The following is a 25,076-nucleotide window of genomic DNA, read 5'->3' on the forward strand; positions in this document are numbered from 1 at the left end:
TAAGCAACAGGCAGTGTGCAGGTACCGTAAGTTATGCCAGGAGCTGGAGTTAGAACCTAGAGCTTACATCTAGAAAACTTCCAGTGAACGTGAACTTCACCGCATTTGTAACCAAACATAAATTAATTTCAAATTTTGATTTTTCTCCACGTGCATCCCTCCTGCCCTAAGCCTATATATTGAGCAAAGCCTCCTGTAGGAGGCAGGTACCGAAACGATAGAGATCTTTTGAAGTCAGGGTCTAAGCAGTTTATTGGTGGGGGTTTAACCTTGCTTCCTTGAGGAGGAAAGCAAGTTTGGGGGCAATCTCAGTAAGGTTTGACAGTGACAGCAGAAAGTTTGCTGGTCCACAGCCTGCTTCTTGTCTTGCTTTGCTTAAGCTGTGATTTGCTTTAGGTGTTGCAGCCCATCTTCCTCTAGTTCAGCCTGCTCCAGCCAGGTTGCTGTGAGGGGAGTGTATGTGGGTACTTGCAAGCCAGAGCTGTTACTGGATGGGATCAAGTCCCTCCTGGCTGTGGGGTGTTGCCAGGTGTGGAGGGGCTGTGGCTTGGGAGGTGGAGCTTAAAATGTTTACCTGAGCGTTTCTTGCTTTTCTTTATCATTTTCAACCTTAATTCCAAGTTACGGTGTTTTCTGATCCTTCCCCTGGGGCAGAGGGCAGAGCTTAGCGTGACAGTCCCTCCATCGTTCCTATCACAAGTGGTTGCTGCTGAACATGTCCAGGATACGTTTACTTATTTATAACTTGTACAGACCAGATCTTACTTTATGTTGGGTATTCAAGCTTTGGTACATTTGCCAGGCATCTGTCAGGCGACAAATTAAAGCCCTCCAGCAAGAGCTACTCGTGTTGGTGAGGGCTGGGAGAGTTTCCCAGGCTGCCTCCCTCGCTCCTGCCTGGCTGCTGGGAAGAGGCTCTGCCCCTGCGCCCTGTGTAGATGCCTTGTTTCTTCTATCTGCCTCTGGCCGGGAGATGACGTGTGTGTTGGAAGAGCCTTCCTCCTGTGGTTGTTGGAAGGGAGGGAGCATTTTTCTTGCCTGAAGTCGCCTCTCAGCATCTGAGCTGCTGCAGTCCAGGATGTCTGCACAGTAGCTGCTGGCAGCTGGGGCAGGTACTGCTGCAGCAGTGGCAGGGCTGCCCAGGCTCAGGGCACCTCTGATGTTTCGCTATTTACCTACCTTAGAAGAATGTGTTTTCAAATGTCCTAGGAACACCCTGTGTAAAACCTGCCTGGGTGTGAGATCGCTGGCTGCAGACACTGTAGCCCATGTGGGAACAGCTCCCGTGGCTAGTGACAACTGCAGGCATCTGATGCAGCTCCTCCACAGCCCTCCTGCTCTTGTAGCTGGCCCCTGTTGCTGCAGTTTGATTTCTTGAGCTGTTAAGGCTTCCCTCCTCCGTTCTTCTTCCTGCTTCACAGCTGTAGGTTTTAATTTCCCTGCCCCTGCACCTTGGGTGGGCCACAGGTGTGGAAAAGCTCATTGAGGACTCAAGTAGAGATGGTCTTTCCCTGTCTGAGAGAAGAAACAGGGATTTTGCAGTAGCCCAGCGTGACGTTCACCCGCCCTTTTCCCAGCACTGCAGCATGAACAGAACTGCAGAGGCAGGGAGTCATTTGTGCCATGTGTTAGTTGTTAATTTTAGCTTTACCATAACTCTTGATGACAGGGCTTGGTTGTTTCCTACAGTAGGCAGCATGTAGCAGTTATCCTGGAGATACGGTGTGGCTGTAAGACAGTAAAGCTGCAGGTCATCCTTGAGCTGTGGTGTGCTGTCAAGGAGTGTGATAGCCAGATTCTCCCTCTGACTCATACAGCTGCCGTGTACTGAAGTTGAGAGGCCATGTGATAGAGGCTTTTCTGGTGTTTGTGCTAAACCCATGACTTCAGGTTAGGTGAGGATGGTATTAGGCACAGGCTGAGTTCCACACACGACTGAGGACAAGACCTGGCCAAAAGGTGGTTATATATCTGTCATTATACATGCTCCATTTAACCTTTGTCTGCTCCACCCTGCCCCCGCCCCCCAATTATGGGTACCTGGTGAAGTCTGTATGAAGTACCAACCTGCACTGACATGGTCAAAAGAGGATCCCAGGATTTGATGTACAGGTCCCAAACTGAACTTCTTCTAATGCATAGGCTACTACAGGGAACTCTTACAAGTACATTGTAACAGGCTGAGCAAAAATCGAATAGCTTTAATATTTTCTCTAGGTTGTTGCTGATATGTTTGCATGTTAGAACTCATTGCATTTGGTCTCTCTTAGTCTAGAGCAAAATCATTGACTACATCAGAAAATAGCTGTCTTGTTTTCTTGCGGTGCTGATATTAGTGTTTTGCTAATGCATGAATTACCCAGAAAGCATCGTGCTTCTGATGGCTGTGTTACTCTGCAGTGCTGGAGGCTTGCCTCGGTTGTGTCCAGAGATGCCCTTCTGATGGACATGGTCAGGCTCGGTGAAGTGAACTGGTTAAAGGTGTGGGGCACTGTGGCAATGTGCTGCTGCTGACTCCAGCAGGAATCTCTGGGAGCTCTCACTCTTTCTAGTGTCATTTTTGTTGATGGTCTTTTGCCGTGGTCCACAGAGTTTGTTTGTTCAGTCTCTGCTCTCATGTTTGGTTAACCAGTGTGTGAGGATGCAAACATCTCTTCACTGCAGTGAAGGAATGCTGTGATCCTGTGCTCGCACTCAGCCAACCTTTATGCAGACTTTGGGTATATGCAACACCTTGTAACATCATCTTTGAGCTAAAGAGAGACACCACATCTGTAGAGGAGCCGATGACTTGAGTGGAAATGCTACAGCTGATGTGTTAAAGAACTGGAGGTGCAGTTGGCTGCGTAGAATAGAGGTGTTGGGAGGGGCAAAGTATATTGTATAAAGGCTGAAGCAGTTGATCTGAAGTCACGTCAAGTGAAGTGTCAGAAACGAGACATGAATGCTCTGTAACAGAACATTCTTCATCCGCAGTTTAACAAGCTTTGGAATTAAATTGGGGCGGCGGGGGGGGGAGGGCAGAGTGATGTAGCTGTTATGTCAAGGCTTTCACAAGCTTGCAGTGTGCAGTCTGGGCTGTAACTGGTGGAAAACCAGACCTGAACAGTAATCAGTGCTTTTCCTTGGTAGTTATGAGCTCAAACTATACTCACACCACAGCTGCATGTATGTTTTCCAAAATACACTGTTGGAATTATATATGCACTTTTTTAGTATGCTAATCATCTCTGTGGTCATTCATTCCTGGAGTTAATGACTAGTCTTAGAGAAAACAATTTAACAAACTGACAGCTGCTTATAACGAATCACTTGCTGGAGAGGCCAATGTAAGTTTAACATCCACAATAAATCCTTCTGTTGCTTTTGATGGTTCGGTGAAGCAACGGCAAAGAAATGAGGCAATAACGTCATTTATCAAGATTTGTGCATGAGGGGTTATAGACAGAAATGCCAGAGAATTACAGACTGTGGATTTCTGCTCTTTGAATAATATTAAGTGTAAATGGGAAAAGGTAGATCTCTCAGCGTAACCTCGCAGTCAGACTACTAATAGCTGCCAGTCCCGGGTACAGGGTTGACATGGAAGGATGGACAAGAAGGGTGCAGAGAGCTGGAGAGCTCTGAAAGGGCTTTCTTCTGGCTCCACTGCCAAGAGCAAGCTGAAATGTTGTACAAAGACCTGACAGTGAAGTAACAGGATAGCTTGTTTCAGAGGTGAGCCCCATGTTCTCTGCTGTGTGTGCAACCTCTCTGGCCTGAGGGCCAGGAGAGACTGGGGTTACGGCAGAGCTCGTGGTATATGATGAGGTAGAGGGCAGGTTGGTGGGTGCTGTGCTTCTGATGGGTGTAATTCCTGCAGCTACTGGCTGACGGGACACCTTTTCTGATCAGTGTCCACAGTAATCAATAACCAGCCTTCATCAGCAGTTAACCATTAACTCATGGCAAATAGCAGATATTTTTCATAACCTTTGGTTACAAATAAATAATTAGACCTAACAGCCTTGGATAAGGCACCAAATTTTCTGAAATTCCCATTTCCTGTATCAGAGTTGAGCTAGCCTCAGGACCAGTGTTTTCTTGACACTTTGTTTACAATTAACTGATTGATCTAACTGGCAGGTCGTTTGTATTGCACGTTTAGCTTGGGACATTGGCATCTGATAATACTAAAGTTATAGTTCCTGCTTCACTGAAATCAGGTTTAATATTTTTTAAAAAAATTATAGTGTTCTTATTGTTGATCATGTAGATCTGTGTCTCTATATATAGATATATCTTTAGCTTATAATCTATACATTAGATTTATTGCTTTTTAAAATTGGTTTCATTTGACAGTTATTCTTATGGTCCAAAATGCCAGCATTGTGCCAGGATGTTGAGCTAGTTGAATGAAAGGCTAATCACTTTTCATTGTTTGAATTAATGGAGTTAAAGGTATAAACACCAAGAAAACAAAACAAACAAAAAAAGAAAGGTCTTTCCGTTTCAGTATTTGAATCAATAGCATAGAAAGATTCTTCAAATACTTTTTTTTTTTTAACTTGACAGTATCGCATTTAAACTGATCTCACTACACAGCCCATACAGGTGGCTGTGTAAATGATGCGTTGAACGGCAACAGTTTAGTTTCAGAAATGCTTTGTAGTGGTTTTGTGTGGAGGGCTGTGTTCGCGGGGGCACAGGGTGGCTTCTGTGGGAAGGTGCCAGCAGCTTCCCCCGTGCCCGATGGAGCCGATGCCAGCCGGCTCCCAGACGCACCCGCTGCTGGCCAAGGCCGAGCCCGGCAGCGACGCTGGCAGCGCCTCTGGGATAACGGGTTTCAAAAGGGGGAAAGTTCCTGCGCAAGAGCAGCTGCAGGGGGAGAGGGGAGGGAGCCCGTGGGAGAGCAACAGCCCTGCAGCCCCCCAGGCCAGGGCAGGAGGGGGCGGGGGGGGCTCCAGGCGCCGGAGCCCGTGGGGAAGCCCCCGGCGAGGCAGGCTGTGCCCCCAGCCCCGGGGGGTAACGGGGAGCAGACCCCCACCCGCAGCCCCTGGGACCCCAGGCCGGGGCAGGGGCAGCGTGTGAGGGGCAGGAGCGGCAGCGACAGCGTGTGCGGGACTGACCCCAGCCCCGTTCCCCGTCCCCCTGCCCCGCTGCGGGGAGGAGGGAGAGACATCGGGAGCCAAGCTGAGCCTGGGGAGGGGGGAGGGGAGGGGGGAAGCTGTTCTTAACACTCGGGTTAGTTCTCGTTACCCTGATCCCGTTTGATTGGTAACAAATTCAGCTGATCTCCCCGAGTCGAGTCCGTTCTGCCCGTGCCGCTGTGTGGCGAGTGATCTCCCTGCCCTTGGCTCGACCCACCAGCCTTTCGCCTCTCCTTGCATCTTCTCTCCCCTGTCTGGATGAAGAGGGGGGTGACAGAGCTGCTTTGGTGGGCACCTGGCCCCCACCAGGCTCAGCCCACCACATAAGTGTCTAAAATGTGTCTTGAATAGCTGGGGGGGCACAGTCATCCATGGGAATCGTGTTGTGTGTGACTATCTCCTTGCTGAGAGCCTGGGTGCAGTCTCCACTGCGTTACTGGGTACTGCTCTTCTGCCAGGCTTACTTTTCACCGTACGGGTGCCTGCCAGGGACAAACAGTATTTCTGTCTCTGTGGTGTGAGCAGCTTAGACCAATTCATATGCTGGAGTGAATAAAAGCAAAGCCCATGGACACTGAACTGAGAGACCAAACAGTTTGTTACCTTAAATTTGGGGGTTTTCTGCTATTGAAGTTTCTACCAGTGTATAATACGCTAATTTTCCCCTAAAGTGCTTGTATTTGTATTTTCTGTGTGTTTGTATAAAATGTTCACAGCATAGCTGGGGAGAATTCTGGATGATTAAAGCCCAGTTTTGTAGTTCTCAAGTTCCTACATTCAAGCGTATTAGCAGTTTCGTTAATGCTAGTGTTTAATGCCAAGTTTGTGTGTGCATTTGTAGAAATAGGGCTTCAAACAGCACATGGAGTGCAGCAGTTTCATTATAGAGTTGTGTGAGGCAAAAATCTCAATCTTTATTTTCTACTGTAGTATTTTAAAGATATCACACAGCCTTGTCTTGAGATGTACTGTCCTGCTCCAATTAAATAGAGACCATTGGACATCTCAGAAAAACCTAAAATTGGTAGTCCTGAGTATGTGACAGAAGGATGTGGATTCTCCAGCATTTCATTACTTCTTCATGGGGATACAGAAGCAAAGTGATACCTGAATTTCATGTCCCTGCCCTCATTTGAATTTAGAGAGGTTACACCTAGATAGAAAAAAATGCATGGGCAAAAGGCTTTTAAAGCTATAACTGTGAAGAAAAAGCCTTTTAGAAACAAACAAAAACCCACCCCAAAACCTCCTGTTTGTAGAGTTTATTGAAGTTACGACCTTTTCTGTGAGTCTGCTGTTTGTGGAGCTAACCGCTGACTTCACTAGTGCTACGTTGGCTCTTCGTACTTTGGTCCCTCGTGGGAGTCATCCTTGGCATCACCAAAAGCGGGCTTGGTCAGCGAAGGTGAATTTCTGACCCCACTGAAGCAAAACTGTGAGCCGGAATTTTTGTCCTTAGACTGTAAGGAGGGCAGAAGTCTTGCTCTTCTCTTTTGTAAGGTGCCAGGTTGTGTTTATGAGGTTACATGCTACCATCCATGGAGAGTTAAACAATTACTAAATGTGACTGATGAACCCGTTTTCCCAGTACTGCATGGCTTTCACCATGGACCAGTGTTCTTGATGTTGCATCTGGAGAGGGGCAAAGAGAAGTATTTTGGTTTTGGACTCGGTGGTTGTTTTATTAGTGATTATTGAATGTGATGTGGTGGAGCACTTAGTTGTGAAGGTCTCACTACATTATTTCTTGGGCAAATGGAGTTATTTCCAGAGAGTGTATGGATTTTCTGCCCTCTCCTGTTGTGCCTGCCTCCTTTAGATTTCTTTCTTTAGACAGCCTCAATCTCCATGCATTGAAACACCAGCAGAAACTTTCCACCCCTTCGCTTTTTTATTTTTGCTTCTAATTTTATATTTCCATCTATTTGTTGCATTCAAGCCACCTGGTGGTATCTTGGGTACTTGAATCTGTTCAGGGTGAGGAGCTCATTGAATTCAGGGCCTGATGCAGGGGTATCATGAGTGTTACGAAAAAATGGCCTGGAGCTGGTTCTAGGTGCTGCAGAGGATTCTAACTGTCATTCTCTTTCTGCTTCGTAGGTATTTGTATAAAATGTGGAAAAGGTGTGTATGGAGCGAGCCAGGCTTGCCAAGCAATGGGTAACCTCTATCATACCAACTGCTTCACGTGCTGCTCTTGTGGTAAGTCGGATCTACCGTAACCTTATTAAGTGGCTTCCTTTTGTAATATGTATTCCTTTAGCAACCAGTGTACAAAGTGAGACCTCATCTTGCCTGCTGCCTGAGGCAAAATTCCCACGCAAGACTCCAGCTTCAAAAGATGTTTTTTATTTGCCATCTGTAAGTGTTCAATGGTGTTTTCCTAAGCAACAGCCCAGAAAAGTAGTATTTGGTTGTTTTAAGGGCTGCATTTACAAAATGGCTTCAACCTGGCCATTATAAGCACTACATGCTTTAAACCACTGTGTTTAATGGAAGTGTAATGTGCATTTATCATTTTTACAGAAAAACGATAAAATTTGTGCAGCCAAAAACTGTATCTTCCCTCACTTTCTATTTGCAAATGCAGCTCTAGTCAAGCATGTATACTTGTCATTTTTGTGTATACCTAATGCTTAGAAATTGTTCTCTTATGTTTAAATGTGATACGAACAAATAGAAACTGCATGTTGAAATACCTTAAGCTACTACAATATTTTATTTTGTAGAGGAAAACTTGCAGGTAAATCACTGTCTCCTCCTTGCTGTGCTCAGGACCTTTTTAGATTTCTCTTTTCATTTGAATGCATGTGAAAGTGATGTATTCTGTATGTGATTTGGGGAAGTTGTGGCTTTGCCAGTGGAAAAACAGGACTTGGAAAAATTGAGGGCAGCACTTTCAGAAGTGTTTGTCTTAAGTCAAACATTGTGAACTTAACTTGGAAACTTACTTGATGTCTTGTCTGTAACTGCTGAGAGCTCACAAATTCCCACTGAGTTCAAGGCAAGTATGAGAGCTCAATTTTCAGGAGTCGGACAATTTTTTTTTATATACCCACATATTTATTTAGATTCCTAATATATGAAAATATTTGCCTGGATGTTAAAGAACTTGTTGTGATACATATACACAGCAGATGATTTACTCTGAGCAGAATGTGCCGAGTATAAATCCTTTATAAAAAAGATTAATTAAGGATTAGAAAAAGATCATTGTCGTAGAACCAAATAAGTTGATAATGAAAAGATCATTGTAAAGTTCACTTGTGAAAGGATAACTGTTGTCTTTTCTCCTGAGAGTTGTACAGATAAATACTGGTTTAAAGAAACCTACAACCTGGGCATAGGATTTAGTGACCTTTATAAATGACTCTGGACCATTAGCGGGTTCTAGAATAAACTCATCTCAAACCTTCAGGGAGCAGTCTTGACTTTGCTCAAGTCTGACAGTGAATGAGTAGCTATTTTGTTGGCTCCCAAAGTGAACAGCATCCTGCTTAGCAGAGGATTACAAAATACGGTATCGGATAATACCTATGCGCTCATGGCAGACATTAACCTAACTTAATTGCATGGGTGAATTCCAGCTTCTTCTCTCAGGCAGACATGTTTAAGTGGGCAGGATGCATGTTTGCTGCCACAGGCGTCTGTACACAGGTCACTGTTCCTCAGAAGAATGTATAAGGACCAAGGAATGTATTTTAATAGCAATATACAAACCCAACTTTGTTCAAAAGCACAACGAGCTTTTCTGACTGTTCTGGTGAGGTGTGTGCGGCCAGTGTACATCTACCGTAGGGCGACTTGAGACGTGTCCGTTCGGAGCATAGTTTTGCCCCACCCCACCGTGCCAGTGGAATTCTGTGATTCACACAGCTTTCTGTGAGTCATGCGCAGGCACGGGGTTAAAGTGCTCCAGGTTGTCTACTGAGGTTCTCGCTGTACTGCTTGTGGGCTGGAGGGCCCAGCTATCATCCACCAGGGTGTTTCACAAGTGAGAACGGCTTGGATATCCTTCTGCCTGCAACCTCTGATACAGTCCCACCCGAAGGGGAATGTGGGGGGTGTTTCTTATGTTGGGTACTGAAAAGGTGGATGTGCTGCTGTGTGGCAGTAGTGCCTGGGCACGGGTAAAAAATCTTGATCAAAGCTTAGGTTCTGCTACACACAACCGTAAGTCAAAAGTAGAGCTTTTCCTCTCAACTCAGCTCCAAAATAATATCAAAATGAGCGTAGCTGGAAAGGGGGTGTTGAGTTAACTCTTTGGTTTTCTACTTTATTTGGAGCTGTGAGGTCCTTGGAAAAAACAGAATGATTCAGGGCAGTGCCAGTGGATCCAGACATTGGACACAAGGCGTGCAGGTTCCATTTGTGGGAATTGCATCTTGGGATGTGCAGCTCAAGAGGCTTTACAGGACCTCTTGTACAAGTAGCCAAATGGAAATGTGAACAGTATCGCAGTTCATGAACAGGGAGTTCATTTTACCTTCAGTGTGACATTGGTGGGACCCAGGTGAGAGTTCTGTGCTCTGGTTTTGGTGCCCACCTTTAAAGAGATGAAGAAAACCTGGAGAGAGCCCAAAAGGAGTTACACAGGTGATTAAAAGCTGGAGGAAAGCTAATTTTGAGAGCCCAGTGAATTTTGGGTATCAGAAACGATGGGAGGGGCATTTGGCTGGAACTTCTAAATACTTTTACCATGAAATGGCATTAGAAAGTGGTCTCATGTACTGGAGACAAACACAAGAGGTCTCTTTTCTGGAGGGTGAAATTACACAATTCAAATAGGAAATCAAAGAGAGTTTTCATAAAATAAGCATGATTAAGTGCTGGAACAAAATAGCAAGAGAAGTGGCAGATTCTCTATTCTTCTTTGTTTTCAAATTAGGACCAAATGTCCCTTTGGAAAGTTTTCAGTTCAGCCAAGCTTTTAGATTCAGTGTACAGGTGATCACTAATGACCTTCGTAAGATTAATGTCACAGCACAGACGAATGCTCCTTCTGAGCCTTTTGACAGGAGAGTGGAGAAGAATATTGGTACACTCAGCCTAAAACTGTTCCTGTGTGCCAGTTGCTTTGTATACTTATGTGGTGGGCTGAGCCTGGTGGGGGCCAGGTGCCCACCAAAGCGGCTCTGTCACCCCCCTCTTCATCCAGACAGGGGAGAGAAGATGCAAGGAGAGGCGAAAGGCTGGTGGGTCGAGCCAAGGGCAGGGAGATCACTCGCCACACAGCGGCACGGGCAGAACGGACTCGACTCGGGGAGATCAGCTGAATTTGTTACCAATCAAACGGGATCAGGGTAACGAGAACTAACCCGAGTGTTAAGAACAGCTTCCCCCCTCCCCTCCCCCCTCCCCAGGCTCAGCTTGGCTCCCGATGTCTCTCCCTCCTCCCCGCAGCGGGGCAGGGGGACGGGGAACGGGGCTGGGGTCAGTCCCGCACACGCTGTCGCTGCCGCTCCTGCCCCTCACACGCTGCCCCTGCCCCGGCCTGGGGTCCCAGGGGCTGCGGGTGGGGGTCTGCTCCCCGTTACCCCCCGGGGCTGGGGGCACAGCCTGCCTCGCCGGGGGCTTCCCCACGGGCTCCGGCGCCTGGAGCCCCCCCGGCCCCCTCCTGCCCTGGCCTGGGGGCTGCAGGGCTGTTGCTCTCCACGGGCTCCCTCCCCTCTCCCCCTGCAGCTGCTCTTGCGCAGGAACTTTCCCCCTTTTGAAACCCGTTATCCCAGAGGCGCTGCCAGCGTCGCTGCCGGGCTCGGCCTTGGCCAGCAGCGGGTCCGGCTGGGAGCCGGCTGGCATCGGCTCCATCGGGCACGGGGGAAGCTGCTGGCACCTTCCCACAGAAGCCACCCCTGTGCCCCCGCGAACACAGCCTTGCCGGGCTAGCCCACTACAACTTAGAAATTAGAGTTAGAGTAAGAACACAAACTTGCCTTTCTTTTTTCTCTTTTTTTTCTAAATAACAAGAATGATCCGAACTGTCCTCCAGCAGCTATCAGTCTTACTTTCAATATAATGGATTTAGAAATTAAAGACAGTAACCAGAGAAGAAAAATTCTTTAGCTGAAGACATTTGATTTAGATAAGGGTCCAATATTTAACCAGCTACAATTAAAAAATATAAAAAAATATATTTCAAACCCTTGGGTAGAGTTGTGGTTTGGAGACCACTCAGGCTGAAATGCGATAATGAGTGATGGATCCTCCAAGGGCCTCGTTTCAGCACTCAGCAGTGAGTGTTTTCAGCTCGGCAAAGACAAGTGCAGTTATGCAGAGGAGTGGGAAGAGACCCTCAATAGGAAATGCTGCCCAAGTCAGTCCTTTCTTAGGTATTTCTTCGAGTTTAACTTTGGTTTCAGTGCCAAGTGTGATCTGTCAGGGTGCCCTGGTTGAAAAGGGTAGCATGTGGCAGAATGGGCCGTGCCATGCTGGGAGCTTACAGTGCTTGCCCCGGTGCTGTGCTTTTCATCTCCCACCATCATGTATCACACCCTGGCTGGAGAGTTTGCGTTGCTTGTAATTAAGAGAAAAACCTAAATACGCTCACAGATGCAGGCACCTCTGTGAGGACTCCAGCCTTGCTAGTGTAGAAGTGTGAGGATGGCTTCTCAGGGTTCTTCTACAGTGATGGTGGTTAGCTCTTGAGATCATGAAGTCAGAAAGATGAGGAAATATTTCAGAGACGTGGTAAATCAACAGGAGGCTTCTGTCTTCTTTAGACATTCTGGTAAAATGTCCGGATGGCAAGTCTCTTCATTGTTTTCCTAGGTTCTGGCAATTTTGGGATAAAACTCACTAATACACTAATTCAGAGTTGTACTGGGTCTCCTCAAAAAAAGGAAATCTGGACAGCGAGCTGAGGGCAGAAGAAGAATGGAAAGGAAAAGTAAATGACTTAGCAGGCACGTTTTATGTCCTGCATTTCTGCCTCTTTAATGTGTTCCGTGGGCTTTAGATAGTTGAGCCTTGCTCCCGTAACTGAGCAAGTTCAGCATGTGAGAACTTTGTCAGTTAATTTTTGTTACATCTTTGTGTAAACCCCTGTTGCCTACTGCAAAAAGCTATGCTCCACAGATAGCCTTTTTTTTTTTCAGAGGTCAGATAATTCTCTGCAGGTAATGCAAACACCAAAGCGATCTGGTTTCCTGGGATCAAGTAGTTCAATGTAGATCTTTATCCACAATTTCTTATTGGGGAAAACAACTGAAGCTTGTTAGGATGGTTTAAAAATGTAGATTCAAATTCTCTTTCAGCCCTAACACCAGTGGAACTTCTTTTAGGCCTCGGTTCAGCAAAATTCTTAGACGTGTGCTTAAATACATATTACTTATATGTAAGCACGCTTTGCTGAATCTTAAGTAACAGATGAATTCAGGCAACAACATACACTGTCCCTTCTGTTAAGTGTAAGATTTTGGTTTTGGCAGGAGTTCAGTTGCAGATTTTGCTTACGGGAGACAAGAGCTGAAAAATGTCTGCCTGAAAAGCTCATCTAATTCCTCTTGGTAGTATTTTAGAGCATGACAGAATTTCTTGAAGAATAATTGCAATAATGCCAGATCGCATGTGTGCTCTAAGTGCAGGTGATCAGTTGCAGGAATTCAGGGGCTTTATTCGATAGTCATTGCAGGAGATAACTTATCAGGTGCCTCCAGTTTGCAGCTCATAATGCTATCCACAGCATCTTTTCAGGCTGAAATTTTTAATCCAGTGGTAATGATTGTAAAAACTGCAGTAAAATAAATCTTTACAATGAGGAATATGGGTTTGTTTTTTGTTACTCTGAGGGTGCAGGAGACAGGCAGGGAATGAGCTTTGCAGAGCTAAGGGTTTGAAGTCTCTGTACTCTCAAAGCTGAGACGTATTTCACCATAAAAACAGGAACATGTTCTGTCTCTTACATGAAGGCAAATGTTTGAACATGCCATTCTTCTTTAATTTGCACTTTTGCCACGGGATTGAAGGCACAGGAAATCGCCACAAGATCAATCAGAAGCCCAAAGCAAACTGTATAATCCCAAAGGTATGCAGCTCATTTCTTACCTGGTAGCTATTGATCGAACGGGAGCACTCGTGGGGGTTTCATACAGCAGTTTAATTTTAAGGGGCAGCTTGTAAAGGTATCACAGTTCAGTTGATTACTGGTGCTGCTGCTGCCTCAGCACCAGCGTTTGTCCAGACTTCACAAGCTAATTGCTACAACGCTCTAAGAGAAGGATCACAGCAAGGGCTGACAGCGCTGCTGTTTTAAAAGGCCTAAGTGGGATGACAGTAGCAGTGCGTATTGTTACCCTGAAGGTGTAGAGAGCCGTTGTGAACTAGCCCATGCCCTCCAACCGATGTGAAAGCGCAACTGGTTCGTGGTTGTGGATGCAACCTGCCTTCGTGTGCATACAGAGTCTTGGAGACAACAGCTCCCTCTTTCTGACTGAGGCCACCCGGTGCTGCTGTATGTAGATGTCTATTAATAGGACGTTGCTCATGTCCCGTCTTGTAGGGAGAAGTTCCTTGTGACACTGGAAACGGTCTTTTGCGTATTTGCTGCCCTGGGTTGAACCTTTGTTTGCTCTTGGTGGTAATAAGGCACAGAACATCTTAAGGGAGCTGTGTCCCTTCAGTGTATATTTATCAGCAGTTGGTGAGTGTTTAAAATACCCAAATTCCCAGTGGAAGGTTCATTTTCAATTCATATTTGTTCTGTCCCCACAGCATATTTATAAGTCTGGCCTGAGTCACTACTTGTACGTTGCGTGCTGCCAGTACTTGCTTTGTAGCCTTAAATTAAATGCTCTGTGAATGTGATTTTCATGGATAATAAAACAAAATTCAACATCAAATCTATGAGCTTTACACTCAGGTGTGTGGTACAAATATATGCGTGTGTGTCAGTGGTGTTTAACTCTTCAGTGCCTCGTGGCTGACTTTTAGGTAACTCAGTTGCAGGCTCAGTATCTGTTCATCTGACTGCAACTGTTCTGAGCACCGAGGAAAAGCGAGAAACACTTAAAGGAGAGGAGCTACTGAGTATTGCTGCAAGGGGTACGTTGCTGTGCAGTGAAAGTCTGCTGGGTAGCTAATGTCCTTGCACGCTTTTCCCTGCTGTTTTCTAACCACATACTGTCCATATAGACCAGAGCAGACTGGAATTTTGGGATTTTTGGTCTGTAATCCTGCCAGAGCCATTGGCTAATACCTGGTGCTCAGGGGAGGACAAGCAGGCGGGTGATTCAGTGCTGTGCATGTGGGAACATTCCTCCCCGACCCCCATGGCTTGGAGCGTGAGAGCTGGATGCCCTCAACTTGCATAACTGCAATTGTTACTCATCCCTGACTCAGACCCGGTGTTCAGATTGAATTCATGGCCACCTGAATGTTTGGTGGTTTCCAGGCCATAACTGGAGCTGGCAGTAGGTCCTGATGCACCACTGCACATGGGGCAGTTACTTTGAGGTGTGATTCACAGGAAAAGCCAAGCACTTTGGAGAGGTGTGAGTTTGGTTAGGAAACAGGACTGCAGAATTTGCTGTATATGCCGCTAAGACTGCGGTTTGTGTAGATGGGTAGCTGAGATAACTTGCAGCGCTGCTGCAGCAGTGCAGAATTTTTGCCCGAGTCACTTTGCATCTTTGGGATAAGTTGCAGCCTGTGCTTAGCCCCGTGCTTTCCGTTTTAACACCTATCAAGACAGATAGTTAAAAGCTATTTCAGGTATGTCTGCAACTGCAGTCTCAGACAAACCCATTATTGTAAAATTCAGGGAAAGGGAGGTGCTCGCTGCTAAAAAGAGGCAGTCAGATGGTAGAGATGTCAGCTGGCTTCAGACGTTCAGGTTCACCTTGCGCAAGAGGCTGAACCATGAATGAGTCTCAGCAAAGGAATGTAGTCTTGTCTTCTGGTAATTAAGTCAAACTTGGATACCAGCCCATGTAAGGGCCCAAGTACCTTCAGGTACCAATTGGTGGAAAAATGTTTCCTTTATCTTGATCCGTGGTTAGCCTGATAATATTCTATGCTTTAGAAAAACACAAAAAGGATGGGATGGGAAAAGGGTAATCAGAAATGTTTGAGGTAGGACTGACACAGGAAACTCTCCTTTATTTAGAATGTATTTAGTTGTTTTTTACATTTTAGGAGGTATTTAGTAGTTTCTCTGCATTGCTCTGTTGTCCCAGCTAGCCCTGGTCCAGCAGGGCACTGATCTGCGTGCTTAACTTCAGATAAATAGACCAGTCCATTGACTGTGTCCCGTCTGTAAATGATACTACTAGATATGATGTCATGAAAGGTTTTCAGTTCCGTGACTGCTTTAAATAAAGTTGGTTCAGCTCTAACAGAGAACCTGTTCCCTAAGGGCAGCTCTTCTGGTTGGCCCAGTCCTGGGCCTTACTTCCGTGGTGACATCTCAGATGCTTGAAGATGCATGTGCTTAAAGTTGGGGTTGTTTTTTTTGGGGGGAAAGGCAGGGTCTCAATAGAGAGTATCAGTTTCCTCTGAGGGCTGCCTTGGTGCAGCTAGCCTCGGTAGGTCTGGAGGCTGACCCCCAGGGAAAGGTGGTGTGGATAGGTAGCTAGCTGACACAGAAACGGAAAACATGCCCATTCCCTATTTCTGATTATCAGAGGGCCTGCGATCAATAGTTGGCCGGTGGTTCATGTCTGTCCTTGTCTCCTTGAAAGGTAGTAATTGCGTTCTGCTATTAATCATTCCAGCATGAAATGTATGGCTTTTGATGGTTCTTTTAATTGGTGGGGGTTGCCTGGCAACTAATGATGGAAACTTTTCTCTGTGTTGATTGACTGACCATAGATGTATTCCTTCCACAATATTTTTGTATTCATAATGTGGAACCAATCACTGAGAGCACCTGTGATCCTTTCAGGGGTTGGAAAACACATAAAGTACAAAAAATACGCTCTTAATTAACAAGGTTTCTGCCCCTGTTTTTTATTTCTCAGTAAAACCCACAGAGAACCTAATCACTTCCTTGCATAGTTTTGTGTGTTTGGAATGCCACCTATTGTTTGGTGTAACAAGATTTGCTAAAATATCCCCGTTTCCTTATCAGCTTCTGTAATTTGCAGGTCTCAGTTGTCTTAGTCAGAAACCCCTCTCTCCTGTGTGGTTTTCTTCATCGTTCCCTTCTACTCTTTTTATTATTTTTCCCCCCTCCTCTTTCTTGCCTTCACCTCCAACCATTTAAAATGTTTCTTTGGAACACATCTCAATTTCTCCAAAAGAAAAGATTCCCTTGGGCTGCTGTTGAGTTCATCTCTCAAAGGGGAAGAAATTCAGATAATCCAGAACAGAGCACAGGCAAGTCACTGACATTATCAACAGATGTTTCTGTTTCCTATTTCCAGGTTCTGTAATTTTTAAGTATGACCTGAAAACAAAGGGAAAAACAGGTGGAAGGAAAAAAGTGAAGAAAATTAACAAAAGGAGGATACACACAGTTGGCGTCCTGTAATTTTAATGATCTTAAGTTTCTGCTATACGTTGTCTGTATATATTTTGCAAAGCGCCTAGTCAATGCTTCAGTGATGTCCTTGATGCTTTACTTAGCTGAAAACTAAACCCCAGAATGCCACAGTGCTCTGAAATAATTCTGATTTTATATAGATCATTACCACTTCTTCAACAATAAATCAACTCTGTCTCCACATGTGCCAGTTATTCAGTTTTGTCCTTCATCACTTCAGCACTTCTTCCTCCCACAACCAACTGATGATTTTGTCTCCAGTGCCTGTCTCAGTAAATGTGGTCCTCATACACAAACCTGTCCGTGTACACAAATTCTTTCATGTGCTCTCATGTGTTTAGCCTTCCCTCTAAACATGTTTCATCTGGATACTGTCCTATCATTTGACTGAATCTCCATCTTTCCTTTGCTCTTACTCTTTGGATGTGTGGATCTCACCATCGCTGCTCTGGACTGACCCAAAGCATGCTCTGTGGACAGCCATTACCTGATTGTTTTCCTGGTTTGTTGGAAGGATTGAACTTTAGGTTTTGTCTCTGCGTCTTCTGTGAAGAAGGGAAGGCAAGCATTCCATCTCCTTTGACTTTTTCTTCTTCCTTCTTTCTGCCTATGTTTGCTGTGGCATGTGCCTTCCCTACTACGAAAGAATTCAGACTTTATTTTTGTGTGGGCATCTTTTGTTCTTCATTTCAAACAAGCACAATGGATTTCTTTAGTAGAGATCTTAACTGCATGTCAGTATCTTTTTCTCCAGAAAATAGTGAGCTTGCCCCCTTGTCCTTAGCACTGTTTGAAATCTTATTGTACCCTGGTCATTTCCCGTTTTGACTTGTAATGCATATCTTAGGCTTTTCCTGTATCCCCGAGTTCCCAGGGTCTAAAGACTCCAGACTGGTGGCAGCTCATCATCCCCTTACCAAGGAGGCAAGATTATACTGCTTTGCAGCCCTGGAAACTTCAGTCTGTTCTTCCTCACCAGCAAAGCTCCTTTTCCAAACTTTCCATGTTCTTCTACCACCAAATAGTTTTCTGTGCTTACCCCTGTTACCTGCTTTCCTGCTGACCCCAGTCTTGGACTTCTTGCTGTCCCTTCCTCTGGTGACACTCTGCAGCACAGTGGCAGCATCTCTTCTCTTCCCTCTTGCCAGGCAACACACACCTCTCATTCCTGCCCTAACAATGATAGGAACTCTTAGCAAAGGACACGGTGTGAAGTGCAAATATGGTTTTGCCTCTTCTGTTGATTTTCATCCTCAAGTGCTAAGAAAAGGACTTTATTGGTTTGTACCTCATCCATGCCTCCTGTCCAGACTAGGTTACTAACTCATTCTTAATAATAATTCTTGTTTACTGCTTATTTCAAGGGAGAGGTGTCTGTATAGCCTGAGAACTCATTGATGTTCCACACCAGAAAGCAGCCTGGGTTTTATCTTAGAAATTAATTTTACAGATCAAAGGTTTCCACTGCCACTCTTCACTTTAAGGATGCTTTTACTTCTTGTGGGTCTAGAAAAGCTGTTTCCCATTAAGGATCTTGCTATGTATAAAACAAAATAAAAGATCTTTTTTTTTCTTAAAGTTTGTCTTCACATTTGTAAAACAGAGTGGCAGCAGACTTTAGTATTCTTTCAGGCTTTCTTCTGGCAGAGGGCATTGGCAGATGACAGAAGAAAAAAAAGGAGAGAGGAGTGATAGGCTGGTGGTCACGAAGGGGTAAATCAGCCCTCTTAATCAGAGGACAGGGTTTTACTCCACTTGCTATGGGCTTCCTCATCATCTTGTGCAGATCACTTAGCCTGCCTGGCTTCACCCATGTGGAGATAATTCTTCTCACCTACCTCACACGAGTGATGATGTGCTGATTCCATTAATATTTTGAAAGTGTTTGAAGGTCCTGGGGTCAAAGTACTGGAAAAGTGAGAAGTTTTGTAAATTATTAAATAATTACTGTTATATCACAAATAGATGCATTTGCTGGAGGAAGCACTTGCAGTGTCTGGCAGCCAAGCCATACAGCTGCTGCAGTGTGCTACTGAAAATAATTACTTGCTCAAATAATGCATGTTTACGGTTTATGGAGGACCATTTTGAGGATTATATATCATTAAATACATGGACTAACGTAAGATTTTAAAAAGACTGCTTTCCCAGCATCAGTCCCTGGAGTCCTTAGTGCCTGGGCCACGTGAATAACGTTCCCATTCCTCTGTCCAAGCCTAACGTTGTGTTTTTAATTTATTTTAAGTATCCAAGGAATGCTGTCTCCAGTATTCAGAGGACTCGAAATCGGATGTGAGGCACAAATGCACCAGAGAAGCTTATCAGAGAAACAGGCTTGGCGTGAAGCCTACATAAACAACCATAAATTTTTTCTCATTGAAATGACGGGACTTGGGAGGACTGGCCAATTATAGCTGCAGTGGGCTGTCCTTGGGCACCAAGGAAAGTGCTTTGGTGACCCCTGGTATTGGACACGAGCTGAATGTTTTGCTTGCTTATAAACTTACTGTTACAAAATGACCAGCTTGGTTGTGGTAAATTGACTTCTACAGGTCGCTTTCCAGAGTTATTTACCAGCAGTGGATGTTTTCTCCTATCTTTGGACTTCTCGGGAAATTTCAGCTTGGTTTTAACCCAGGTAGGGAAGCGATCTTCTTCCCAGCAACTCTTCTCTGCCTCTCTCCCTCAAAACACAGCACAGGAAGAAACTCGGTAAATTTGATCTTAGCCAGAAAGCATTTTTTCCCCCTTCCAATAAATACCTCATTTCCTGAAAATCCTGCCTTTGACCAGAACTTCTACTGGGACTTTTTAGATTTATCATCACTCACAGCCAAATCCAGTTTCAGTGAGTGTCAAAGTATCCTTGACTTTGTGGAGAGTGACATGAGTTCTTCGCTGGGCAGCAGGAGCCTGCTCCCATCACACCAGCATTAATGGTGTGGTTTGCCCTAGGTGAGCCTGTTCCCTGTACTTGTATAAAAAGCAGATAATTTTGCAATATAGCTTTGATTATTGAACACCAGGCCAGAAATAGCAAAGAATTATTTTATGGTTTTACTGAGAAACTCCTAGTATTCTGCCAACATGAAACCTGTATGTGGGTGCCCTGCATTGAAGTGACACAAATAAAAATAGATTATCTTCATGCTTGCAATCTCAATCCCACGGTCTTGAAATAGGTACGGTAAATACTTCCTAAAAACAAACCTGAAGTGAAACCCCGCCATGGCCTCCCTGATGGCCAACGTCCAGTCCGTATTCAGTACTCCTCCATTTATAGAATTATTGACTCCATTTGGCAGTTCACAGGACCAGTATCTGATTGAGCGCAGGCAGCACGCTTTGGCAGCCAGCAGAGATAACGTGATATGCTGTGGTGTCAGTGCGTGTCTGGAAATCGCTGCTGGGCTGCAGAGGATGAAAGCAATCTGGCTGGGGCTGGTACCTGATACATAGGTGCTCTGTGCTGTCCCTTAAACAGTTGCCTTCTCTTGATGATGCATTCTCTCATGAGAGCTCACCAGATCTCCTGGCTCAACATTCAGATAAATTAATGAGAATTATTTTCTTAAAGTGATGGAGAATGCAGGAGTGTAATAGCTTTGGGTGTAGTCCTTGCCTGTCCCGAACATCCCAGCAGGCTCAGGGCATGCAAGGAGTGAGGAGGAATTCCTTGGGGAATGGCACTGTTTACTGGATGCTTGGTCCGCTTGTTCCTCTTCTCGTGGGCATGGTACTTGAGGAACAGGTCTGTGTCCTGTGCTCCTGAGCCAGAATAACCTCCTACTATCATCCTGGGGTAGAGGGGGCTCAGGTGCTTCAGCATTTCACCCACAACATTGCCGTTCCTGGGTGATGAAACAACCACCCTGCAAGCTGAAATGACAGAGCCTCTGTGCCATGCCCATAAAGCAAGTGACAGGTGAAGATGTAGCTCGGTATGCTTGCATTTAAATTTTAGTTTGTGTGTGATGTGACTAAAGATCTGGAAGCCCAACAGAGGCAGTAAATGTTGCTGGCACTCTCGGAGCATCTTCTGCTGAGTGGTTTTGCAAGTGCTCCTCTTGCAATTTGAGAAAAGTGCTTTGGGACAGGAGGGTGTAGGGCAGGCTGTTGACAGCTGTGGCCTCTTGAGGTGGTTCAAGCCCCATGGTAAACTGAGTTGTTTCTGAGGTCACTGGGGCCTTGCAAAGTAGTTCCTAAAGTCCCCTGTGAGCGCTTGCTGCCTTGTGGTGTTAGAGGCAGGCTTGCAAAAACTGGTTTCAAGTCCCATGGATGCCCTCCCTTTCCTCTGCCTGTTCGTCCCATGGAGTGCAGGTGGTGCAAGGCATTGGGTGCTCAGCGCGGGGTTCCCTCGCTGCTTTGTGCACCATCCTGCTCCTTTCTGTCTTTATAAATTCCCTTCATAGATGCAAAACCCCCTGTAGTTCTTCCCTTTCCTGTTCAGGGCCCCGTATAACCGCGTTCTCACCTCCGTATCTGCTGTGACTGTTTCTCCCCCTGTGACTCAGCTGGTCAGTCCCTCACATTGCCATCCCGTACCTGCTCTTGTCCTGCTCCTGCAGCCCAGCCTTGGCACGGGGGCAGCCTGCCTGCGTTTGGGAAGGGGCTCCCACCTCCTGTCTGCCCAGCCACCCTGCCTTCTGCTGGCAGGGACTCTGCTTCCAGCAGTGATCCCTGCTCGGGATGCCTCTGAGGCTGGCTTCTTTCTCCTCCTCTCCCCCAGCTCCCAGTCTGATTTTTCTTGTCTAAAACCATCGAGCCTTGACTTTCTGTTGCTGTGCTCCTGTGAACTTGCACAGTGTTTGGAATAGTAGTCATAAAAGTGAAAGATGAGCTAGGCAAGAAATAGGCAAAGAAGTGGAGGAGAGAAACCTGAAGCATCCCCTGTAAGAAGAAATAAAATCAGCACTGGCTGCTGGCTTGTGACAGCATGGCCGATTCCACTGGTGCGGGTGACTTACAGTGCCAGTGTATGTGCAGAACGCAGCTGCTAATACCTGCCAGCTTTTTTAATTGTACCTGTGCGGAGGAAAGGCACCCGATTTGATGGAACAATTTTTGATTACTGACTGCTGTGTCTTAATGGTTGTCTATCGGTGTGTTGTTTTAAAATGCAAGTGTGTGTCCTGACGTGCAATGGGATACAGTCATAGAGCCTCAGTCACTTACTTAACTCAGCTGGCTGCCTGGGTACTCTACATTGTCAGTCTTCCAAATGCATTCCCTGCAAAATTTTTCCTGGAAATAATGCAAATAACTTATTTGAATGAGCCAGTGGATTAGCAACCTTAGGAACTACAGCAATGTAAATTCAGATCTATGGAAACAATTTGCTGACTCAGTATTAATAGTCCAGTAGTCTCCAAAGTGGGGTGCAGGCACCCCAGAGAGTGTTTAAGACAATCCATTAGAGTGTGGGAAGAAATTACTTTAGTAGACATAGATAATATATAAATAAATATGCATGTATAGGTGTGCATGCCCAAACATTTTTTACTGATGTAGAGCACAATCAAAGAAGTTTGGAGACCACTGTTCTGGAGGAAGAAAGCCTAAAGAATACGCAGCCACCAGGACTTGTTTTGCTGTTTCCACGAGTTGTTTAACAAAGGAGAATGTTATACGCTTGGGAAAGTGAGGGTGGAAATCATCTGCTCAAACTTCTAAGAAGGCACGTAGGTGAGCGCCAGAGATCGTGTTTTCTAAGCCTTGTTTTTGAACAGATGTTATTTTATATTATCCTGGTTAAATTCTAGTAGCAAATCATCCCTGTTGTTACAACTGTTCTTTTTCAGACCATGCTGGGTGAGGTTAGTTCAAGTAAAGTGGCCAGCGGTTAATATCTCAGGAGTACGGTGGTGTTTAGATGGTGATGATAATTTGGGGTTACACATAGAGGTGGCACAGCATGGATGCTGGCAGATGCAGACATACAGTACCTAAATGTTGAAACCTTGGGAAGGTTCCAGTTAAATACATGCAAAGGGGAAATCATCCTTTATCAGTGAAGTTCTGCAGCTGGTTCTGTGCAGTTTTGAATGATTAACTTTGGGGTTTACAGCAGCCAATGCATTTGGTATTTGTGGTTTGCTGTATAGCTGCTTTTTCATATTTGCTGTATAGCTGCTTTTCCACCTAGTCCAAATGTTGGGCTAGTGAACAGGATATGTGAAAACAAAAAAGGGAAAATCAAAAGAAGGAATAACCAAGTTTGATACGAGCATGGCTGAAGGCAGAGGTTTTCGTTGTCTTAGTCACCACTGGCTGTAGGGGTGAGCTGATGTCTCATGCTGGGTAGGGAATAGAGGAAGGAAGTGGATTTAGTGGAAAATTGATTGCATCTACTTGGGCTCTTTCCAGCTGAATTCTGAGTTAAGTACATTCATCCTGAACTAATCGTTGGGGAGAATTGGCTGAAATCTCACATACTTTTTAAAAGGAAAGCTAAGCATTAAAGGAACAATATCCTTATTGTACCTGAGTGCCAAAAGAAGTGAGTGCACTATCAGGAGTCCTACCTATTCAGCTCTCTGTCTTGGAAGCTGCTTGTGGTTTTTAGTTCTAACGTGACCTGGTGCACAAAGCTGTGGTCAGTCCACCACAAAACATCAAGGATGGGCCATTTTGGTGGGCTGATTTCTGGTTATATTTTGGATTGGCTGGGCAAGCCCCAGTTCATTTCATAATTCAGCGCAACTATAATTTTCAATTCTATTTACAGCAAAGTATACTGGAATATTGTCTAAAACACGTATCTAAGGTCCTAGCAAGGTTTTGTTCAAAGTCATACAGAATAAATCTGCAGTAACTTTACTAAGAGTGTAATACAGTTCACCAGTGCGAGCAAGAGAAGAGTTGTCTTTCTGTGCAGTTCTTTCAAATTTACTGCTAAATAATCTGTTCCCAAAGAATGTGCTTCAGAACCAGCAGAATGTTTTAATGCTTTGCCATCCTGAGAATATTTATATTTTTTCCACTGTGTACTAAATTTTCTAAGCTTTCTGAGCACTTCTGGTCCTGAGGACCATTCCCCAATACATTCTTCTGTTATCACAGGAAGAAAAAAGTTATAGCTGTTGCTCAAGGTGCTGTCTCTAGGCACGGTGGATCTCAACAATCTCTCCTTATTGCAAAGATTCATCTCAAGGGGATAAGAATTAAGGACTGTGAGCTTGATTTCACAAACACATGGGTGCCGTGACATTGGTGTTGGCTGCTGGACGCTTTCTGGATGTGACTCAGATCCAGCATGGCTGGTGTGTTTAGGTTCAGCAGCAGCACCCTTTGATGCTGCTCACGCTGAGGTGCTGACGCATACGATGCTACTGTTCTGTGCAAATCCATTCTTGTTTTTCTGAGACAACGCAGAAGATCGTTCGGGGAAATTGCTCATCCCCCTTGAGGCTCTGTTGCATGTTGCCGCAGGATTGGGCTGTGTCCACTCCTTTTGTTCAACATACTTTTATGTATAAAGTATTAAGAGGTAGGTGATGCTGCAGCTCACTGTTCAGAGATGATATTCAGCAACGTGACTTGCTGATTTAGCTCTTGATCGATTTTCTGACCATCCACTTCAGGGCCAGGCTAAGCTATGATTTTTAGTTGAGGCTGAACTTGAATGAAGAAGAGAATAATGACTTGCAAGAAAGAACCTGGTAGCAATGGTGAGGGGTCTGCAGTGCCCTCAGTTCAACAAGTTTACCTAACTTCTGCTAGTTAAGTTTGTCAGGTGGAATCTCTCATGGGTTCTTGCCCTGCTCTGAATGCCTGGATGTCAGGAGGGACCAAACATCTTTCTTTCCCCATCCCCTCTTTGTTTTCCCCTCTTTTTTTTCCTTTTTTCCCTGGTCTTACTGGAATATGGTGGCTGCTTCTTTTGGATGTATTCCCACAGAAATTATCTCCCGTTGCGTATTACAGCAGTTCGCTCCTTGTGAAGGCTGCTCATTTACCTCAGGCGGTGCAGAACTCAGAGGCTCGATCATGTCTCCTACAGGGAGCTCACACAAAGAGTGTGAACTTTTTGAGTCAGGGACTATCAGTTCAACTTCTATGTGTCCGCTTCTGTGCTGTACAAAGAGAACCTGAGTGGAGTCTCAAGAGGGTAAAAATACCAGTTGTGCCTGGATTTGTGTCCCGTTCATTTCCAGGTGTGGTTGAAGACTGAAGTTTCAGGCTTTGACTATAAAGCTCTTCTCTGGTCTGGTGGTGGTGACTGTAGGGGCGGCTTTGTTCTTTAGGATGCAACAGGAGCTTGAGATCAGCAGAGGTTTAAAACAAAAAAAGCGAATGCTTCATACAATGCATAATGAAATTGTGGAGCTCACTGCCATAGGGACAGTGTGAAGGCCAAAAGTATAAATGATCTCATAGAGCAATTAGACAAATTAAAGAAGGATTGGTCCAGCGAGGCTATTAAACATAATAGTTATGATGCAACCTGTGGTGCAGGAAGGCCTTAA

At 45.2% G+C, this 25,076-nt stretch overlaps 1 protein-coding gene across 2 annotated transcripts in view; it reads left to right on the top strand.

Annotated features, from left to right (window-relative positions):
* Nucleotides 1-25,076, top strand: part of LOC119157899 (WT1 interacting protein) — an 87,742-nt gene that overhangs the window by 26,008 nt on the left and 36,658 nt on the right. For both annotated transcript variants that reach the window (XR_005107695.1, XM_037409276.1), the window contains exon 2: nucleotides 7,230-7,331. Coding sequence is in view for 1 of the 2 variants with exons in the window: in XM_037409276.1 (XP_037265173.1) it covers nucleotides 7,230-7,331 (102 nt within the window). In the remaining variant the exon portion in view is untranslated. The remainder of the gene's footprint in view (nucleotides 1-7,229; nucleotides 7,332-25,076) is intronic.

This window comes from Falco rusticolus, chromosome 15 (genome assembly GCF_015220075.1).
Source record: "Falco rusticolus isolate bFalRus1 chromosome 15, bFalRus1.pri, whole genome shotgun sequence".
In the NCBI taxonomy this organism is placed as follows: Eukaryota; Metazoa; Chordata; class Aves; order Falconiformes; family Falconidae; genus Falco; species Falco rusticolus.